Here is a 19,650-nt window from a genome sequence, read left to right on the forward strand (position 1 = left end):
CTCTTAGGGCCTAATTTTCTCTTAGAAGCCCCGTTGAGAAAAGCTGCTCTAGGATGTTCTTGATTCTTGGGGAGAACTGCTGGGTTTTGTCTGTTTTCTTGCAGATGGGAGTTTGCTGTGGGTATGCTTTCATTGATCAGTTAAATGCTGCTTAGAAGAGAACACATTTCTTTTCCCCATTTCCAGTGTCATACACAAATGGTTACGAAAAATAAGATCTCTGGGTATGGACTTCATAGTAACGAAAGAAACTGCTCGATTCTAGAAAGTTCTTATTCTGCATTAAAGAGTCTTAGTTTGCAGCATACTTTCCTTGACCCTCTTGCTTTGTCTTCACATACAGTAGTGTCAGGAAACTCGTGAAGCTGAGCGCGGTACAGTTCATGCTGAACAATCACACAGTGAGTGGTTTTAGCCCCTCTTCCTGACCCTGCTCCGCAGCCGTCCCCACGTGTAAAGGAGACGTTTAAGTTGAGCTCCTTGGTGCCGCCCAGCCTCACTCCAGAGCCTGTTCCCGGCCTCCCGTCACACTGCCGGGTTTCACTTGCTGTCGTCACAGCTGATCTCTGGGATCCACGGACCTGAGTTATGTCACCTGCTGTTTCTCGTACTAAGATAAATTAGCTGTTGGTGACAATGACTAAATTTTTTTTTTAATTTTAAATACCCCTCATACCCTTAAGGAATGATGATATAGCCATTCGCTTGAAAGGGCTCGGTCGTTCTAAACGTAGTGGCTTGCATTCTGCCTCTGGCCCATGTTTTTATCTTTTTAACTTGTTTTCTCTTTTTCAGAGCGAGCACTTTGCATTTTTGGGTATTAACAATCAGTCCAACCTGACAGACATGCGGTGTCGAACCACCTTCTACACAGCACTTGGGCGTCTCCTCATGGTGGATCTAGGTACTGCAGTAAATCCTAGAGGCTTGTAAAGGAATCTGGCGTTGTTCTGAATTTTTTACTTGAGGATAGAAAACAAGAAGGGGGGGAAGTCTTTTCTGTTGTTTCAAAAGTAACAAAACTATCTGAAATAACAGCCTGATTTCACCAAGAACTGATCATGCTGTCGTGGTCCCTGTAACTGGAAGAGAGTAACAGGACGCATCTTAAGTTTTCATCTGATGAGCAGTAGTTTTAAAATTCTGTTCGTAATTCTCGTCTGTAAAATAGTGGGATTGAGAGTGAGACTCCTCAGTGCATCTGGTCTGGCCCATGGCCCTTCCGCCCCCACTTCACTAGCAGCTGTGAAGCGGGAGGGCTTACGCGCCTTTCTAGCTGTGGGGGTGATGTGAGCACTTTGGGGTCGACTTATAACTGAAGCTCAATGGCATCATGATTTTTAGCTATTTAAATTTAATCCTGCTAAAATTACGTTATAAAATGTTCTATGTTTATGAAAGATTACTGAAAAAAAAAAAAGAAGAAAGGCCTGATTTAAGGTCGAGTGTCGCCTGGTTCTCATACCCCAGACCCAGTCCTTTCTCCACTGACCGTACTTCTCACTTAAGGAAAAATAAATACACACAAGAATCTCTAATATTGAAGCTCAATTTTTAAACCCTTGGGACATCCCTGGACTTGATGATTTGCGCAGTGATGATTTTTTGACCCTCTGAATTACCCTTGGGTCTGCTTGCCTTTCACACCGTCTTATTTTCCACACACACACAACCTTGCATTTTTTAACACTGGGGTCACACCCTGGGTTGTTTTCCTTACAGGAGAGGATGAAGATCAGTATGAGCAGTTCATGCTGCCACTCACGGCAGCGTTTGAGGCTGTGGCCCAGATGTTTAGCACTAATAGTTTCAACGAGCAAGAAGCAAAGGTGAGTGTGACTGGGCAGCTTCTGGCTGAGGGCAGTCCCTGAGGCTGGAGAGCAGTGCAGAAAACAGTGCTCACTCATAGGTTTTCCCCTGATCTTAGTTTTTTATTTAGTCTCTTGGACTCAGGGATTTTGAAATAGAAGAACTAGTATAGATTTATAAACTATTTTTATGTAAAACTGTGTTCTTAAATAGCCTTTAGGATTTTTTGTCTAAATTTTCAAATGAGCGAGCATAAAGTTAATTTTGTATGTTTTCTCATTGCTTTTTTAATCTCTGTTGTGTAGTTATGCCCCATTTTCATTTTTAACACTGCTTCTTAGTGCCTTCTCTCTTTTTTCTAGATCAGTCCTGCCAGAGAGTTGTTAATTTTATTAGTCTTTGCCTCCTCCAAAAATTTTGTTTTCTTTTTTTCCTCTTTGCTTTGTTTTAGCTCTGTTTCTTCTCTTCCTCCAAGTGTTTCTATTCAGTCTTTATTTTCACACATTTTCCTTGGGGTTGTCCTCTTCATATCACTTCTTAGCTTTTAGGCCCTTCTTTCCTCATATAATCATTTAAAACTATAAATCTCCCTCTAGGTGTATTATTCTACAAGTGCTTTTTTTTAATTGGGGTAAAAAACACATAAAATTTACAGTCTTAGCCATTTTTAACTATACAATTTAGTAGCATGAAGTATATTCACATTGTTGTGAAACTGGTCTCCAGAATCCACAAGTTTTTACATGTAACGTTTTCATTATCATTCAGTTCAGTTCTTTGTATTGTCTAATTTCCATTATGATTTCTTCTTTGACCCGTGAGTCATTTAGGAGAGTTTGTCCATTTCCATATATATGGAATTTTAAAATTACCTTTAGTTACTGATTTCTGGCTCTCAGAAATCAATAACTAAAGGTTATTGTCATTTCTTGGTTTTTGCTTTCTTCATCTTTCTATTTCACGCACACCTGCTCTCCTTACCTATAGATCTCTGTACCAAATCCAGAAAACACCCGACTTCTAATACTTGTAAGACTTCTTTGCAGCAGCGTTCATAATGACACTGAGACTGAATTTTAGAGCCACCAAATAGCCAGGGGGATTACCCCCTAAAATGCCGGGCTTTACCTAAGATTCTGTAATTCTCCTTTCACCTACAGAAAGCCTCTTCGTTTTCTCTCTCCAGATTAGCGGGGAAGTCAGAAAGCAACACGTGTCCTGCTCTCTCCTCTTTACTCCAGTGTGCTGGAGGCTGGGATGAGCAGCACTCAAAGCTAAAGTTAACTTACCAATAACTTAGGCCGAGTATCAGCCACTATCGTGGGTAATTGAGGGGTATTAGTGAATGTCAGCCCTTTCCCCCATCACATTAGTTCCATAACAAAGCAAGTAAAATTAATGGAAAGAACCACCTTGGCCATGAATTCAGTCATCATCATATCTTTGTCATGCCTCATAGAACAAGTCTTTCAGATTGCCCATGTCTTAGACTTGAGAACTGAGCTTACGGTATCAGTTTAGGAATAGAACTGTTTACTTAAAGCAGGCTGTTAGCGGAAGTGCAGATGCTTTTGACAAATGAGTCAGGACACCCAGGTTGCTCCCTCCTTGAGCCTACTGATGACTGTTAGCTTTTAACAGCAGCCTTATTGCTGTTCAGGGCCCACAAGTAAAAGTTCTGTTGGGAAAGTGAACATTGGATTTGGAGTCTTGGACCTATGAGTCCTAATCCTGGCCCTCTTGCTACCTGCCAGCACGACTCTGAGCAAGTTACTTGACCTCACTGGGCCTCAGGCTCTTTTTCTGTAAAAGGACAGTGTAGTATCTCATGGCTCCAAGATCCAACACATCAGTCTCCTTCCAGACACCCCAGCCGAAGGGCAGGTCCCTTGTGGACCCCTGTCTTCCTCTTCGCAGGGTCCGCACGGTGTTCCTGTGGTGCTGGCGCCTTTGTAATGAGATGTGATGGCGCTTCTCCCGTGGCTTCTGCGTCCTGTTTCGCTTTTTTTTTTTTTTTTTTTTTTTTCCTTGCTTCTTCATTAAGCTTTTTTCCTTTTCCATTTCTTACATGTGATTTATCACATTAATGTCTTAAGATTTTATCAGCCTCAGTTTTGGCTGTAATGGGCCAGGAACCATCCCTTTGTCTTGGTATAACAAGCTTCCAAAACTCATTTTCCCAGTGAAGAGACTCCATTTTACTATGAAAGAGACCAAGTCAGGGTATTTGGGAGGGAGGCATTTGTTGAACAATGGGAAGAAGAGTTTGACTCCAGACGTGGAATCCCCGTCAGGTGCTTACGGGGTTGGTTTTTCTTCTATTCTAACATATGTTTGCCTTCCCCTACAGCGAACTCTAGTCGGCCTAGTAAGAGACCTGCGAGGGATAGCTTTTGCCTTCAATGCCAAGACCAGCTTCATGATGCTGTTTGAATGGATGTATCCTACCTAACTTGAACTAGGAGTGGACCACAGTAAACCTTAACTGGAGAGTGAATGGGTGATGGAGTCCCCGGGGAGGAGGGTGGGGGGCGAGTTGAGAGGCAAAGAAAGTGAAGAGTGACCCCAAAGGCCTGCCATATGTCTTGTAAGCCGTCACTCTGGGGTGGTCTGATGACTAACGCTGCCTGCTCTGGTCATTGAGATGGGGGAATGAGTGTGGTCCCAGTTAGAAATGCCTGTGGAACTGTTGCATGTGAATTTTGCTACACTTTAAAAAAAGAGAGACATTTTGATCTACTGGGAAAAAAAGGCAGCTTTACTAGGAATTAGAAAGTCTAACCTTACTAACTTCACAATCTTGAACAAGTCACCACAAATCTGAGTGCCGCTGTGTCTCAGATTGTTATGTAAAGGAAATAGCTGGTACTCTGACATCATGTCACAGAGGTGGTAAGAGGATAAATAACAATATGAAGCACGCTGCGCTCTTCAGAAGAAAGGCGTTGTGTAAACTGCAGTGTGTTGTTAGATGCCAGTGACAGTTAAAGGACACCGTCACCGGCATCTTCTGTTAGAAAGACTCCAGGATCAGCAGCAAGAGACAGGAGACTAGAGAACTGTCATTTGGCAGTTTGTTTGACCAGTGCTGAGAAATTACTTTAAATTCTGTACCTTTCTGGATTCAGAATTCTTCCTTAGCTTTTCATTTACAGCTATCCATCCTACATGCCAATTCTCCAGCGGGCAATTGAGCTATGGTACCATGATCCAGCCTGTACCACACCTGTGCTCAAGCTGATGGCTGAACTGGTTCATAACAGGTAAGCAGGAAGGTCTTCACAGGGCACAGCTGCCCTCTTACCTGAGAAATCCCTAAGAGAATTTTCTCCATCTAGTGTTCACAGCAGATTGTGGAAGATGCTAAGAATCACTGGTGTCAAAATTTAAAAACCACTAAAAGATAATGTGTGTGTGTTTTTGTTTGAAAGCAGGTTGTCCCCAGTTACACAAAGCCACTGCTGCTTACAGGAAATAAGTCATTTTAAAAAATCTACTTTTTGTTTTTTTAACAGAGGTACTGGGGATTGAACCCAGGACCTTGTGCATGCTAGGCATACACTCTACCACTGAGCTATACCCAGCACCCCAAGATATCTACTCTTAAGAGAAGTGACTTTGGCAACCAAAATTCTGATTTCCCTGCCCACATGTATAAAATTTAACATTTAGTGATGGTGCCATATCCATCACATTCCACAGTTCACATTTTATAGAGACAATTGAGACGGATACGGTCATGTTAGAACACTCCTCAGAAAGGGATTTATCAGGCAGATTACAGCTGGATTGGTAAAGATTAATTTTATAAGAAAGGAGAAAGATTTCCAACATACAGATTTTATCTGCATTTGCCTCTCATGGGACTCCTGAGAGAAATAATAATTTTTAAAACTACCTTAGTGAAGAAGTGGGTGATACTCACTGAAGCTATAACCTTCCATGCGGCTTATAGTCAAGACTTACTCATTTATAAAACAGATATTTAAGAACCTCTACTCTGCCGCCTTGGCACTTCCATAGCTACTGTGCCAGACAAAACCTCTGCCTGCTTAAATGTTACATTCTGGGGGGATGAAAGACAGTAAAACAGGCGTGGAGGACCATTTCAGACAGTGGTACGTGCTATGAAAAAAAATAAAATAAGGCAATAAAATACAGGGGAAGTGAAGGAGAGAAGAGTCAGAGAAGGTAATATTTAAGCTGGGATCAAAGTAACCAGATTCCGGCAGCCCTGCACACGAAGGAAAGAGCGCCCTGAACAGACGGAACACGCGCAGAGGTCCTCGGAGGGCGTCAGCTTGCCGGGACTTGAGTCAGCAGAATGCCGCCGGCCGGCACGTGGTGAATGAGGGGCCATGTAGGCGATGAGTCAGACGGGGGCAGAGGCCAGATCGGGGTGACCTGGTGCACCGGCAGCAAAGAATGGCGTGCCGTCTTACTGCGTGGGAAGCTGCAGCACTTCAAGCAAGGGGTTAAAATGATCTCAGTGACATTATTTAAAGATGTCAGTCTAGCTCCCCGTGGAGAACTGGAGAACGAGCCTGTACGGCCAGGGGTGGGAGCCAAAGGACCGCACAGGCGACGGGTGGGTTCAGGGCATGTGGTGGGGCTCGGTCCTGGGGGGTTCTGTGTGGGGAGGGTAGAATCAGGGGGACTTCTGGATTTGAGGCCTTGCCACTGGGATCAGTGAAGCCCGCTCAGCAGCAGAGCAAACCGAGGAGGTAGAGCTCTGGCCTAGGGGACAGTCAGGACCCCAGCTCTCAGGTCCTTTACCTCGTCTGCCCTCCCCGCCTGACTCCATAGTTACTCCCAGTCCCGTGGCACCTTCTCTCCTTACAAAGTGGGAGCGATGCCAGCAGCCCTCCCTCAGTTGCCACTGAGGCTGTAAAGGTAAGTGCAGAGCAATGTCTGAGGGGCTGTGAGTCGGTACCACCAAGATGTGACTGGCAGGAGCTATACTTTACTCAGACTGAGAATTTTAAGAGAGTAATTTTACCTAGCGCCTCATTTTTCTTTGTTTCTTTTAAACGTTTTCAATTTATGCAGCAGAATTTAAATCTAGTATGTTAAGTCTTCAAGATACAAGCTGCTTCGCTGGGTAAATATCTTAGGTGAACGCAGGCATTTCACATTAGGACAGGTGGCCTGCATGTCTTAGTGCAAAAAGAGTCCCCTGCAGTACCAGGCGAGCGCCTGAAGCGCCCAGTCTCCCAGCAGCTACCTGACTGTGTCTTCTGTGTGCTCTCTGCCCAGGTCCCAGCGACTCCAGTTTGATGTCTCTTCCCCCAATGGCATCTTACTCTTCAGAGAAACCAGCAAGATGATAACGATGTACGGTGAGTGCTTAAGAGGAGCAGAGCCTGGGAGTGGGGTCCGGCTCAGTCGCCAGCTGTACGCAGCGTGGGCCACTCACACACTTGTGTCCCAGGGCCAGCTGGGGCCCGGGGCCTTTGGAGCAAGGAGGTGGAATTGGTACGTGATTGAATAAACGTGCTTCGTGTGTCTACTCAGGCAATCGCATCCTGACACTAGGAGAGGTCCCGAAGGATCAGGTCTACGCACTGAAGCTCAAGGGCATCTCCATCTGCTTCTCCATGCTGAAGGCTGCTCTCAGCGGGAGTTACGTCAATTTTGGAGTCTTCCGTCTCTATGGGGACGACGCCCTGGACAATGCTCTACAGACCTTCATCAAGCTGCTCCTCTCTATTCCCCACAGTGACCTCCTGGTAAGCCCTGAGCTTCGGCTGACAGGCTCCAAGCCCCTTGTCAGGTCAGGCTTTGTTTTGCTGAGACCGTGACTGAATGTTTCCCTGGAGGACTGTAAGCTGGCTCCACCTGGGTCTTTTGTCTTCCTGTTTGACGGGAGCTAAGCTTTTTTGCTTTTGTTTGTTTTTTGAGAGCTCTCGCTCTGTGCATGCCGAGGTACACAGAGCCGAGTAGACTTCCATCCTTTCTCTCACAGGATTACCCCAAGCTCAGCCAGTCATACTATTCACTACTGGAAGTCCTGACGCAGGACCACATGAACTTTATTGCGAGCCTGGAACCTCGTGTCATCATGTACATTCTCTCTTCCATTTCTGAAGGACTTACTGCACTTGGTAAGCACCTGGGTGGGCTGGTAGGTTGGTAAACAGAAAGGGAGAATCTTGCCCCGGAATCCAAAAGGATTCCTGCGCTGGGAAATTGGCCCTGACAACAGAGTGCATAGCTCCTGGGCACATTCTCGTCCAGCAGCTCCTTCCTGACGCCCTCCCTCAGACTAGGCGCTGTGCTCGGCGCTAAGGGTACAGCCGTTAGTAGCACGGAGTCCCTGTCCTTTCGGGGCTTTTTATCTGGCAGATGAAACAGACAGTGTGTAACTGCACTAACCTGCTCCCACACAACAGTAGGGGCGGGGACGAAGTGCTGTGGGAGCTCTCGCGAAGAATGTACCTAAACTCCTGGTTTTGAAGAGGTGGGGTCCTGCCAGGCTGGCCGGAAGAATTGGTAGTGAAGTGTAAACCTAAGAGCTGAACAGGCGTTACCAGACGCGTGGGGGACGGCGCCTCCCAGCAGCAGCGCAGGGGGCAGGGAGGCGCCAGGAAGTCCGGGAGCTGGCACGCTCCGGCGGGCGGGCGGGAGAGAAGGAAAGGGGTGAAGTGAAGATGGGGGGAGGGAGGGAGAGGTGGGGCAGATCTGGAGACCATGAAGGGCGCCCTTAAGCCAGATCAGGTGTTTGGATTCTGTCCTTCGGGCAGTGGAAGGGTTTACACAGCTGGCTCCAGGAGGTTGTTCATCCTACTCCACCTGGTTCTTGCCAACCATTTTGTTACCAAGCTGCCTTGCAGCAGCCCTCGCAGGTGTGTGTGTGTTCAGGGAATAAAATACATTTTATATTAGGCTGAGCAAAACATAAATAGGAAGATTAAGTTAGCTGCAAAACAATCGCAATATAGTGCAAATGCACAGAGGACTCTTGGACTGTCTACCCTGGTGAGTTATCCCCAGTTCGGTGCCACTTCTCTGATAACGTGTTTACTGCCAGCAGGGTGCCTAGCTGTATCCAGAGCAGGCCAGCCAGGGTATCAGGCCCTGCCTTGGAAGGCTGTGTTACAGCTTCTTGAAAATAGAAGGGCCTCTGCATAGACGGAACCAGGACGGTTTACTCTTTTAAGGGCCCATCCCGCGGTTCTCTGGCCTCAGCTCTGCCCACGCGCTGCGCTGTGGGGTCCCCTTTATAAGGTGCAGAGACGAGCCTGCATCTTCCCGCCGCACACTCCCCGGAGGTGCCGCTCTCACAGGCTGCAGATGTGGATAGGCTGCATTCAGCTGGGTGGGTGACGTCGCCCAGGTAGCTCGGGGTACAGGCTCACATCTCAGACCTGGATTCTGATCACAGCCCTTCCAGTTACTAGTAGTGTGATCTTGAGGCAAGTCACATAACCTCCGCAAACTTCGGTTTACTCGTTTGCAGAGCAGAACACCCACTTCCTGGAGCTCTCAGAAAGGTAAAGCAGACACCGCGGCCAACGAAGCCCTTAGCACAGTATCTGGCACAATGAAAGCACTCGCTGTGTTGTAGGGGGTTTGTTACCTTTTGTGAAGCAGAAGACAGAAATCCACATTACACTGAGTCAGTAGTTTCAATGTTACTTACTTGTATTATTAGCTATTATGACACGCTCACTTTCAAACTTAGAAGTGGACCTTGCTGTATGATGAGGGCGAGAGGTTAACAAGCAGCGGCCCAAGCAGCGGCCCTGGCTGCACCGGCCACAGTTTCCAGCCTGACTCTGTGGGGTCTCAGCTAAGGGCAGTCTGCGTTTGCCCAAGTCCCCGTTAGCAGCTCAGTGTCCCTGCTCTGCTCCACTCCTGCCCCTCTTTCTTCCAGACACCATGGTGTGCACAGGCTGCTGCTCCTGCCTGGACCACATCGTGACATACCTCTTCAAGCAGCTGTCACGCAGCACCAAGAAGAGGACGACACCCCTGAACCAGGAGAGTGACCGCTTCCTGCATATCATGCAGCAGCATCCAGAGATGATCCAGCAGGTAGGGAGCTGAGGGGCAGGGGCAGCGTGGGGTGTCCCATATGGGAGAACCGCTCTGCGACGAGAGCGCGGAGGCCAAGCAAGGTGATGAGTCTAGTGTTTCACCTGGTTAATGCTGCCAAGGCAAAGTTTACGCCTTAAAATTGCCGTGGATTTTGAGTTTGCTGAGTAATCACTGGATATGGATGTAGAAAATCTGAAAAAAATCAGGTTCTGAATTTTTCTTCTGAGAGTCACACCAGTGCCCATAACCTGGGCCTGTCCCTTGAGCACTGTCCTCCTTCCATGACAATGACCTTGTTCACCCATTGCCGTAAATGGAGGCCAAGTTAGCGGTAGCCAGCGGTAAAATTTGTACTGCCACCTGCAGAACAGAAGCGAGAATGCAGGACAAAGGAAATAACCAGCCAGAGGGAGCTCAAACCATACACTTGCCATCATTTTATTTCTATGCAGCATCTTTTCAAAAATAAGATCTGCAGAAATACACCAGGTAAAAATAGATAAGGAAAAATAGATTTTTTGCAAATAGTATTTCAGCCAATCCCATCTTTGTCTACATTTTTCTCTAAAGAAGTAGTGAACGTCCCAAAAACATTATAAAGCTCTTTCTTCTGAGAATCGTTCCTGGGAACTACAGTGCAAGGCGATTTTGCATATTATAATCATTTACTTGATCCGTCCCATTCTCCACAGAAATCGGGGTTAACTGGGAAGGTCTGTTTTTAAAAGAATTATCAAACCAATTTAAAGAACAGGAAAGGAGTTATCTCGGCAAGAAAGCCTACCTTGTAATACAAGGTCAAAAGGAAGCTTCCAGAGATACCTGTTTGGCTCGCCCTGGACAGAAAAGGCCCTGCGCCTGATAAACTCCTCTGTTTGGAGTCTGTGATTCCCTCCCGGGTGGCCGTACACGAGGTCACTCCTCAGGTTCTCCATTTCCAGATGCTGTCAACGGTGCTGAACATCATCATCTTTGAAGACTGCAGGAACCAGTGGTCTATGTCACGCCCTCTGCTTGGCTTGATTCTACTTAATGAGAAGGTAAGAGAGCCAGCTCCCTGCGGTCACAGAGACACCCCACCCCCCGATGGTGAAACGGGGGAATGGCCCATTTCTGAGCGTGTCCTATTCGTGCTTTGAACACCACAGTCACTTAATGGTCAGAAGTCAGCCCCTGGGTGGGGCAGGTCAGACAAAAAGTAAAGGATGAGGAAGTGTTACAAGGAGAGGGTGCACCTGGAGACCAGAGCACCCGAGACCTGAGTCCTGGCTCCAGCCCTACCATCAGCAAACAGAAATTAGCTTAGAGATCGCTAAGGAAGGAGGATCTGGAGCCGATGGCCCTCACGGTGCTTACAAATTTAAAATTCTTGACTTTAAAGTAAGATAAAAATGTATCATCTTACCGGTGCTTGAACTTGAAAAAACGTACCCAGTGTTGGTGCCGGTTCAGCGCTCCGTTTTTTCCGGGAGAACACCCCTTCCGTCTGCAGCCGATGGGAGGCCGGTTCGCCTTTCCCCGTATTCTCTCCTCACCTTCTCTCGCTTTGCCCCGCAGTATTTTTCTGACCTAAGGAACAGTATCGTGAACAGCCAGCCACCAGAGAAGCAGCAGGCTATGCACCTGTGTTTCGAAAACCTGATGGAAGGCATTGAGCGAAATCTTCTTACGAAAAACAGAGACAGGTGAGTGTGGAGGGCCCTGCCAGAAAATCCTAGGCAGTTGTTGTTTTTCGAATCACTGAAATAAGGAAGATGCCTGAGAAGCCCTCTAGAGGCCGTCTGAAGCAGCGCTGCCCGACGGAGAAGCAGGCCCCGTCGGTGACAGCAAACTTCCCAGTAGCCACACCTGAAGAGGGGAAAAAATAACAAACAAAATTCATTTCGATGTTTTATTTAAGCCACGTATCCAAAGTATTATCATCTCAACTATAATCAGTATTTTTTAATTTAGAATTTTAACATCCTTTTTATTGTAGTAAGTCTTCAAGGTCCTGTGTGTTTCACACTTAATAGGGCATCTTAATTTGGATGCTAAATGGATTTTTAAATTTTCTTTAATTTTAATTAATTTAAAATATGGCATTTTAATTTAAAGTTAATTAAGATGTGACTGGGGAATTTTGAATTTAAAATTTTTTTTTAATCTGATTCAGTTCCTCAGTTGCACTGGGCACCATTCAGGTGCTCAGTAGCACCACCAAACTAGACAGCACGGGTCCCCTGGCATTAAGAAATGAGGCAGTGACACTCCCTTCCAGCCCCCACCTTGTGAGGGCTACTTCCCACCTCTGTCAGTGAGATTCCTTTTGTGCTGCTGTGAGCCCAGGACAGCCCTCAGAGCCCTGGATCGCGAGGCCTGCCATGAAGCTGTCAGGTCAGAGGGGGCACAAAACTGGCCCAACTTTTCCTTAAAGTCTTAAGACTGAGATGAACCAACTTTAGAAACCACCCATCAGTCCGCACACTCTGCCTCGTGAGCCACTTGCCAGCTAGAAACATTTTAGGCAAAGGCCTTTCCCTTCCGCCCTGCTCCCCCAACCCACGCGCATCCTCTCTGCAGGTTCACCCAGAACCTGTCAGCATTCCGTCGAGAAGTCAACGACTCGATGAAGAATTCCACTTACGGCGTGAATAGCAATGACATGATGAGCTGACACCTCCTTGGACTCTGCCTGTACAGAGCAGCGGCCCTGTGGTCTGGCCCAGAGGGGCGAACAATTGCAAAGGAGAGGGCCTGGCTGATCCTGGCTCGCTCCTCCAGGGGTGTGGGGAAAACAGCAGAGGTCACCTAGCTTCTTCCCCAGGGAGTAGGGGTGTGCGTGCACTCACAGGGGCAGGGCGCTGCTGGTTCCGGGGGGCTTGGGTGGGAAGGGCGGTGGGAGGAGATAGAGACACAAGCGTGTGAGACTCCAGCCCCCTCCCCTTGGGGCCGCCCAAGGAGAAGAGAACCCCCAGTGTCCTGCCACAACCTGCCTTGTATAAACATGTACATTTTTTCATAACATTTTGAACAAGGTTTATATTGACTCAAGTTTAAAAACAAAGTGTGACTGAAAAATTTTTACAGAGTCTAGTGCTGACGTGAGGGATTGTGTATGCGAGTGAGGAAAAAATGCGTATTCTGGTGGCCTGAAGCTTTACTGGACGAGGATGTGTGAACGTGCAGAGATATATTTAGTGACACAGTGTAGAGGCAAAAAAAAAAAAGTAAAAATTCCAAATGTATATTTTTTCTTATTGCCCTTTCCTTGGCCCCCGAATTACCACTTCCTGGTCCTGCATTATCCTTGTTATTAGGAACTCTAAGCCATGCGAGCACCAGCCCACCCCGGCCCCGGCAGCCGTGGGTGCTGCCCGAGGCCCCTTGGCCTCCTGCAGCGGCAGACGGCTCCAGCCAAAAGTGTTTGGTGATCTCAGCTTCATCCTTTTCCCCACTTTGCTTCCCCTCCTCCTCAGACAGATGCCTCTTGCTTTTAAAAGTCAGATGTACCCCTGTGACCCAGGGTGCTTGGTCTCTGTAAAGGCGGGGACCAGAGAGAAGGAACCGAGCCGGCTGCTCTCCCGTCGAGCAGCTGGGATGAGTCCAGCAGAGGCCGCCACGTGCGGCCAAGAACTCTTCGTCTTCCCCAGCCCCCGGGGCAGCGTGCGTGGGTGTGTGCGTGTGGATATTTATATGTGTACCCTGCACTCGTGAATGTATGAACTGGAGGAAGTTACGACGGTGGAGGGGTTCTTAATAACAAGGTCTGCCTAGCATGAAGTATTTAACATCCTCCCGCCCCTTTAAAAATATACATTTTTATAAAATGAAAACCATAATAAATGTTTTGAATATTAAAAAGAATTAACCTACAGAGGAAAAGTAGTGGGGAAAGCTGCCTGCCGTGTACTTTTCCCACATCGTTGCTGCTAGTTGTGCGCATCTCTAGTTCAGCTCTCGCCCATGGGACACTCATCAATTAGGTTTTATTTTATTTTCTCTCCTACCCCCAGAAACAAGCCTGTTAATTTTTTTTTCCCCTTCTCCTCTGGCGACTGTGTGGTGAATCCTTTCTTGCGTGATCAGGTTGCGGATAGACTTGTAAGGGTGTTTGCTGCATACAGTGTAAGCATTGTGACCGCCAATAAACTTAAGTGGTTTCTACTGACCTGGTTCGAGCAGTCCAGTCCAGTGTGTCCGCAGGGGCGCGCCTCACTGAGCACGTGGAGACGTGTGAAACGTGCGTTCCTATGAGCCAGCGGGTGACAGGGACCCCCTCAACCTTGTGAAATTAGCTCGCATCTCACTGGGCTAAGTCTGACTCAAGGTCTTTTAAAGAGAGAGCTGGTTTAGTGATGTATATATCTATATAAAAACTAGGCTGTGTCCCCAGCACGGAAGTGAAGCCACTCTGCCTCTTCACAGGCTTCCAGGTAACAAATGGCGCGGCAACCAGCAGAGAAGTAGTAACAGCAGAGACCCCGGCTTTGTTGCTGTTCTGACATCTCCTCTAATGTGGGCTGGGCTTCACTCATTAGACCCCTGGCAAGTCCAAGGATAAATGCTATCCCCTAAAATACTTCGCAGAATTATCAAGTGAAGAACATAGTAGTTAACAGGGACTATTTCGCGTCCCCGTGCTACGTAGGACCTCCGTATAAAACAATTTAGTTGCCAAGAACATTGAAAAGTATTAAGGTACAAGGGGGAGGGTGTAGCTCAGTGGTAGAGCACGTGCCTAGCGTGCGGGAGGGCCTGGGTTCAGTCCCCAGTATCTCCATTTAAAAAAGCAAATAACCTAATTACCTCCTCCTCCCCTTTAAAAAAAAAAAAAAAGAAAGAAAAAAATTTTTTTAAGTATGAAGGTACAGATACCTACCTGCACCTTAATACAGACTTAGTCATCACGGGCTCTGGAGGGCCACTCTCGTCCGCTGGATGTACTGCCACCTTTCTCTGCTGTTTCCATCTCTGGGCCAAAGTTATTTTGAAGGGCAAAAAAAAAAAAAGTGTATTCTAATAGCTAGAAGGCAAACAGAATTGATTCATCTTCGCCAAGTCTGTCTCTAAGCCTAGTAGAAACAGAAACTGGTCAGGCTTCATTAATAATGCAAAACACTCCAGCCACATGCTCCAGTGACCTGGAACTCTAGTTCTGTGGTAAATAAGACAAATAACTTTCTCACAGGTACTTGAAGAAGAACCCCCTCTACCTCAACTATCCTGAGATGTTGATTGATGAGCAAAACTCTCAACACCCCCCACCTTTCCTTCCACAAAAACAGTTTCAGAGGCAAGGAGCTCACCAGAGATGGTGTCGTCTCGGTGCAGCCCTCAGCAGTCCAGTCGTGACAGTGCCCAGAGTTAGTCTTCCCCAGCCACATCAAACATTTTAAACAGTGAAGCAGCTCCTTTCATAATTGACAGTTTTAAGAAGGACACCCCAAAAATAGCCCTTTTTCCTGATCAATTTCACATGATTCAGCATAATAAATGTGAAAGCTATCTTTAAACTCTGAGTTTCCCCAAGAAATCTTGTGGAGGTTTTATTCAGTTGAAGCATGAGTTTATTACCTCTAGGCTATCCTGGGCGTCACGTCAAGTGTCTCTGGGCAGTGTCCCCTGACACCAGCTGTACCTGAACACTGACAAAACACCTGGATCCTTCACTGCAGATTATTCCACCGTATTATGTATTTGTTTCATTGGCTTTGCCAGCAAATAGGGTTATCTATCCCCCTATAGTATAAACCAGACAAAGGAAGAAGGGATTTGACCCACGATCCAATTTTAGGTTTTTAGATTTTAAGAAATATGGATTTTCAGCCAAGTATCAATTTTCTAATGACAGGTGATAAGCTATTAAGAAATGATAATTTCATATTCTCCAAATATGAATTTAAGAACTTGTTTTCTTCTCCCCAAGTCGGAAAGTGTTCTACTACCTTATGAATTTTCAACCAAGTGTGGAAACAGACTTCTCAAAATATCGATGGTCGTGTTACGGGTAAGACAAATTGATTCTAAAGCCACAACCTCTCTATATCCCGTCTACCACCAGCCCACCCTCCCTCCATCCAAGATCTTTGGCTAGATCTACAAACCTAAGTTGCCATGTGAAGCTACCCAATTGCCAAAGGAGAAAAGAAAAGCAAAGAGAATCACAGGGAACCTGCAAAAGCCGTAACTGATAAGGCCTGAAAAAAATGTGTATGACTGTAACTATTTAAAACTCCTAGTTCTTTAAATATTTTTAAAGTAGACTTGATTTTTAAAAAGTACTCGCCAGCCATAACACAACAGCCAGTTAGGTGCTAGATAATGTCTGAGAGGATCTTTGCATCTGTAGCATGTCTCCTGGGTCCATTCCATCTATCTTGGGTTTCTTTGATACTCTGGAATTCTCTAGTCAGCCGCTTTGGTGTATTTCAGGATCAGTGGGTCACTAAACAAATCAGCTGCCAGACAGTGGGACATCAGATGATCGGAATGGGGAATGAAATCAAGCTTGGAATATTACCCCCTTCCTCAGAAAACCCTTATGGTTCTCAGGACTGCCTGGCTGCTGTCTGTTCATTCATCAGAACCCACTATAAGCCAGATACCTTTTGGAGGGTCAGCAACAGAAAAGGAAACTCAAAAGAAAACCAAAAAACATTATTGGCAAGGCAGATTCATTGCCACTCTTCTGTATAGGAAGTGCCAACTGACTCCAGTGTGGTGAACAGTTCTTATACAAACACCATATACAGTGATACTTTAAATTCTGTTTGATAATCATGAAGACAGACAACTCATAGTAAACATAAGTGTAACAGCATCATCTGTGTGTCCCAAACCATCCATCCCATTACTGGGTTACAAAGGAATGAAGAGTGACTCATGAGTTATCTCCTAACCCCTGCTATTGGATAACGAATTGAGCAAGTCCACACACACCTGGGGCAACCAAACTCAGAATAAAAACATTAACTGGACAATAGATGTGACCTTAGGTAAAGCTCTTCAGCGTGCGACAGTAGTGACAGGGTGGGCGAAGGTGAGAGCAGTACCCTCAATATCCCAAGCCACCCCTCTTTGGCCCTTAGACAGATGACGCTGCAATGAAGTTAAAGCATCCTCCCAAGGCTGAATTAGTTCAACTGGGAAATCAGTGGGGATAAAACTACTTTTCAGTTTAAGAATATAACAGGCCATTATCGTTTGTATTTTTCGGAAAACCAATTCCCCACCTTTAACACCTTGCAGTCTGGGACGGGTTACAAAGCAAACCAAGTCATAAACTACTAAGCAAGCTACTACAAACGCTGCAGGAGAACCCTTCCATTCGTCTAGATCCCTGCCACTGCGAATTCTGCCTCCACACCCTACCTCGTGCCTTTTCCCTCTCTTAGTCTAAACTTTCATGCCCACTTTTCAAGGCCCAAAGTAGAGCCCCACTCCCTCTCTGAAGTCTCCCCCTACTAGCCCCGGCCCTAAGTCTTACGGCGTACTCACCGGCTTATCTGAGGTATTCCTAACCCCACTCCTTCCCCGTCCCAGCAACCAAAGCCGGGACCAGACGAGAAAGGTCGTAACGAATGAAAAGAATGTGCATCTGGGGCGTGGGAGAGGCTGCAAAGGAGGGAGCTGGAGAGCAGCTGGACCCCATTCGGGGGAAGCCCTCGCAGAGAGCGCCCCCGGCTGCCTGCTTGAGCTGGTTAACAGCTCGATGCCACAGGCCCCTACCGAAAGGAAAAGAGCAAAAGCCGCTGACAACAGCCCCCAGACCGCGGGAAGAAAGCATTCAACCCCAACCCGGCACCACTCGCCCGAGAAGCCTCCACGCGCCGGAGGTGGCCCGGCGCGCTCCTCGCTCCCCGCCGCGTCTGCGCACGGCGGCCCGCCCCCGAGGCGCAGGCACGCCCTCTCCGCGCCGCTCGCCCCGCCCCCCAGCTCTGCGCAGGCGCGGGCAGGGCGCCTTCCTGCTCCCGCGGGCCTCCGTACTGCGTCTAGCCTGAGTGCTCCGTGGTCGCTGGAGCGTTCTTCTGGGGGAAGGCCAGAGTTGGGCCGTGTGCCCGGCGGAGGTATCCGCGGAGGTGGTCACAGGGACACTGTTCCAAGACCTGGTCCTTGGCCGGGAAGAACTCAGTGGAGTGGGTGAACAGGCTGGAAAGGGTGGTCACTGCGCTCTGAGTTTGCTCTGGGAGTAAGGAGGAGGGGCCTCCAGGAACGAGCAAGTCACAGGAAGGCAATGAAAAAACACTGAGGCATGAAACATCCTGTACCTTTCCAGGAGTTGCAAAAACAGCAGTGACCGGAGGGAGAGGGCAGTGCTGAACGTGTCTGGATGAAGGGTGGGGCACAAGAGGTTGGGATTTGATCCCAAAAGCCATTAAGGTTCAAAGCAAGCTAGTGACCAATCTTTAACTCACCAACTAGTGAGTAATAAGAATTTGAACCAAGACAAGGGCTGTGAAGAGAGAGTTGAGAAATATTGGGGGTGAGGGGTGCAATCAGCGGACTTTGTGAGGGTCAAGGAAAGCGCATTGTAATATGATTCCCAGGATCCAGAATAGGGCTCCAAGTGACTCAAGGCGGAGGAATCGTGGGACACTATGGAGGAGAGGGCGGGGCATTTGGTGAGCCTGGATGGAACTCTTATCCAAGGAGACTTCCCTGCTCTTGCAAACAGAGCACCTGGAATTGCACAAAAAGTAAGAAAACAGAAAAAGAGGGAAGACGTCCCAATCATTTTATAAAACAAGCATTCCCTGATAACCAAAACCAGACGAAGGCATTAAAGAAGAATGGGAAAACACCTTCAGACTGACCTCCCTCATGAACGTGAACGCAAAAATACCTAACAAAATATAAACAAATCAAGTCCACGAGTATATGAAAAAGCATAATACTTCATGACCAAATGGGATTGACCTAGAAATGCAAGTTGGTTTAAAACATTCAAAGACTCAGTAATTCACCATATAAACGAATGTGGAAAAGCTGATTGTCTCAATGGATAAAGAAAAGGCACATGACAAAATTCAGTACCCATTCATGATAAAAATTGTCAGCAAGCTAGAATGAGAAACACTGTTAACCTGTTAAAAAGACGTCTATGAACACCCTACCACCAGCAGCATACCTGAAGCTGAGAGACTGAATGTCTCCCCTAAGATAGAAAACAAGAAAGAATGCCCACTCTTACCACTTCTATTCCGCTTTGTACCTGAGGTCCTAACTACAGCAAATAGGCAAGAAAATAAATAAGTATATGAATAAAAGGCGCATAGGTCAAAAAGGAAGAAATAAAACTGTCTTTATTCACAGATGTCATGATCTGGGGTACAAAAAAGCTACTGGAACTAATGAATTTTGCAAAATCAGAATACAAAGTCAATATACGAAAGCCAGCTGGATGTCTGTATACCAAAAGTAAACTATTACAAGATGAAATTTTAACATATATACTATTTGCTGTAGCATCCGAAAACATGAAATACATAGGAATAAGTTTAACAAGATGTGTGCCAGATCTGAAAACAAAAATCTATAAAACATTACTGAGGAAAATTAAAGATCCAAATAAATGAAGAAATTAAAACATGTTCATGGATTGGAGGACTCAAAATTGGGATGGCAATTTTCCCCAAATTGAACTATGCATTCAACAAGATCCCAGTAAAATTCCCAGGTTTTTTTGCTTGTTTGTTTGTTTTTGTAGAAACTGACAGGCTGATTCTAAAATTTATATGAAAATGCAAAGAATCTGGAAGACCCAGAACAGTTTTGAAATAGAAGTACAGAGTTGGAGAACTCAACTACCTGATTTCAAGA

At 46.6% G+C, this 19,650-nt stretch overlaps 1 protein-coding gene across 3 annotated transcripts in view; it reads left to right on the plus strand.

The window, feature by feature from the left end:
- The window catches only part of XPO7 (exportin 7), a 34,780-nt gene extending 20,781 nt beyond the window's left edge, over window positions 1-13,999 (plus strand). For all 3 annotated transcript variants that reach the window (XM_064482457.1, XM_064482458.1, XM_064482459.1), the window contains 12 exons: window positions 338-401; window positions 796-904; window positions 1,723-1,829; window positions 4,160-4,248; window positions 4,965-5,072; window positions 7,066-7,148; window positions 7,324-7,538; window positions 7,775-7,913; window positions 9,686-9,846; window positions 10,791-10,889; window positions 11,407-11,534; window positions 12,412-13,999. In XM_064482457.1, coding sequence (XP_064338527.1) covers window positions 338-401; window positions 796-904; window positions 1,723-1,829; window positions 4,160-4,248; window positions 4,965-5,072; window positions 7,066-7,148; window positions 7,324-7,538; window positions 7,775-7,913; window positions 9,686-9,846; window positions 10,791-10,889; window positions 11,407-11,534; window positions 12,412-12,505 — 1,396 coding nt within the window. In that variant the 3' untranslated portion in view covers window positions 12,506-13,999. The remainder of the gene's footprint in view (window positions 1-337; window positions 402-795; window positions 905-1,722; window positions 1,830-4,159; window positions 4,249-4,964; window positions 5,073-7,065; window positions 7,149-7,323; window positions 7,539-7,774; window positions 7,914-9,685; window positions 9,847-10,790; window positions 10,890-11,406; window positions 11,535-12,411) is intronic.
- The last annotated feature ends 5,651 nt before the right edge of the window (window positions 14,000-19,650 follow it).

This window comes from Camelus dromedarius, chromosome 36 (genome assembly GCF_036321535.1).
Source record: "Camelus dromedarius isolate mCamDro1 chromosome 36, mCamDro1.pat, whole genome shotgun sequence".
In the NCBI taxonomy this organism is placed as follows: Eukaryota; Metazoa; Chordata; class Mammalia; order Artiodactyla; family Camelidae; genus Camelus; species Camelus dromedarius.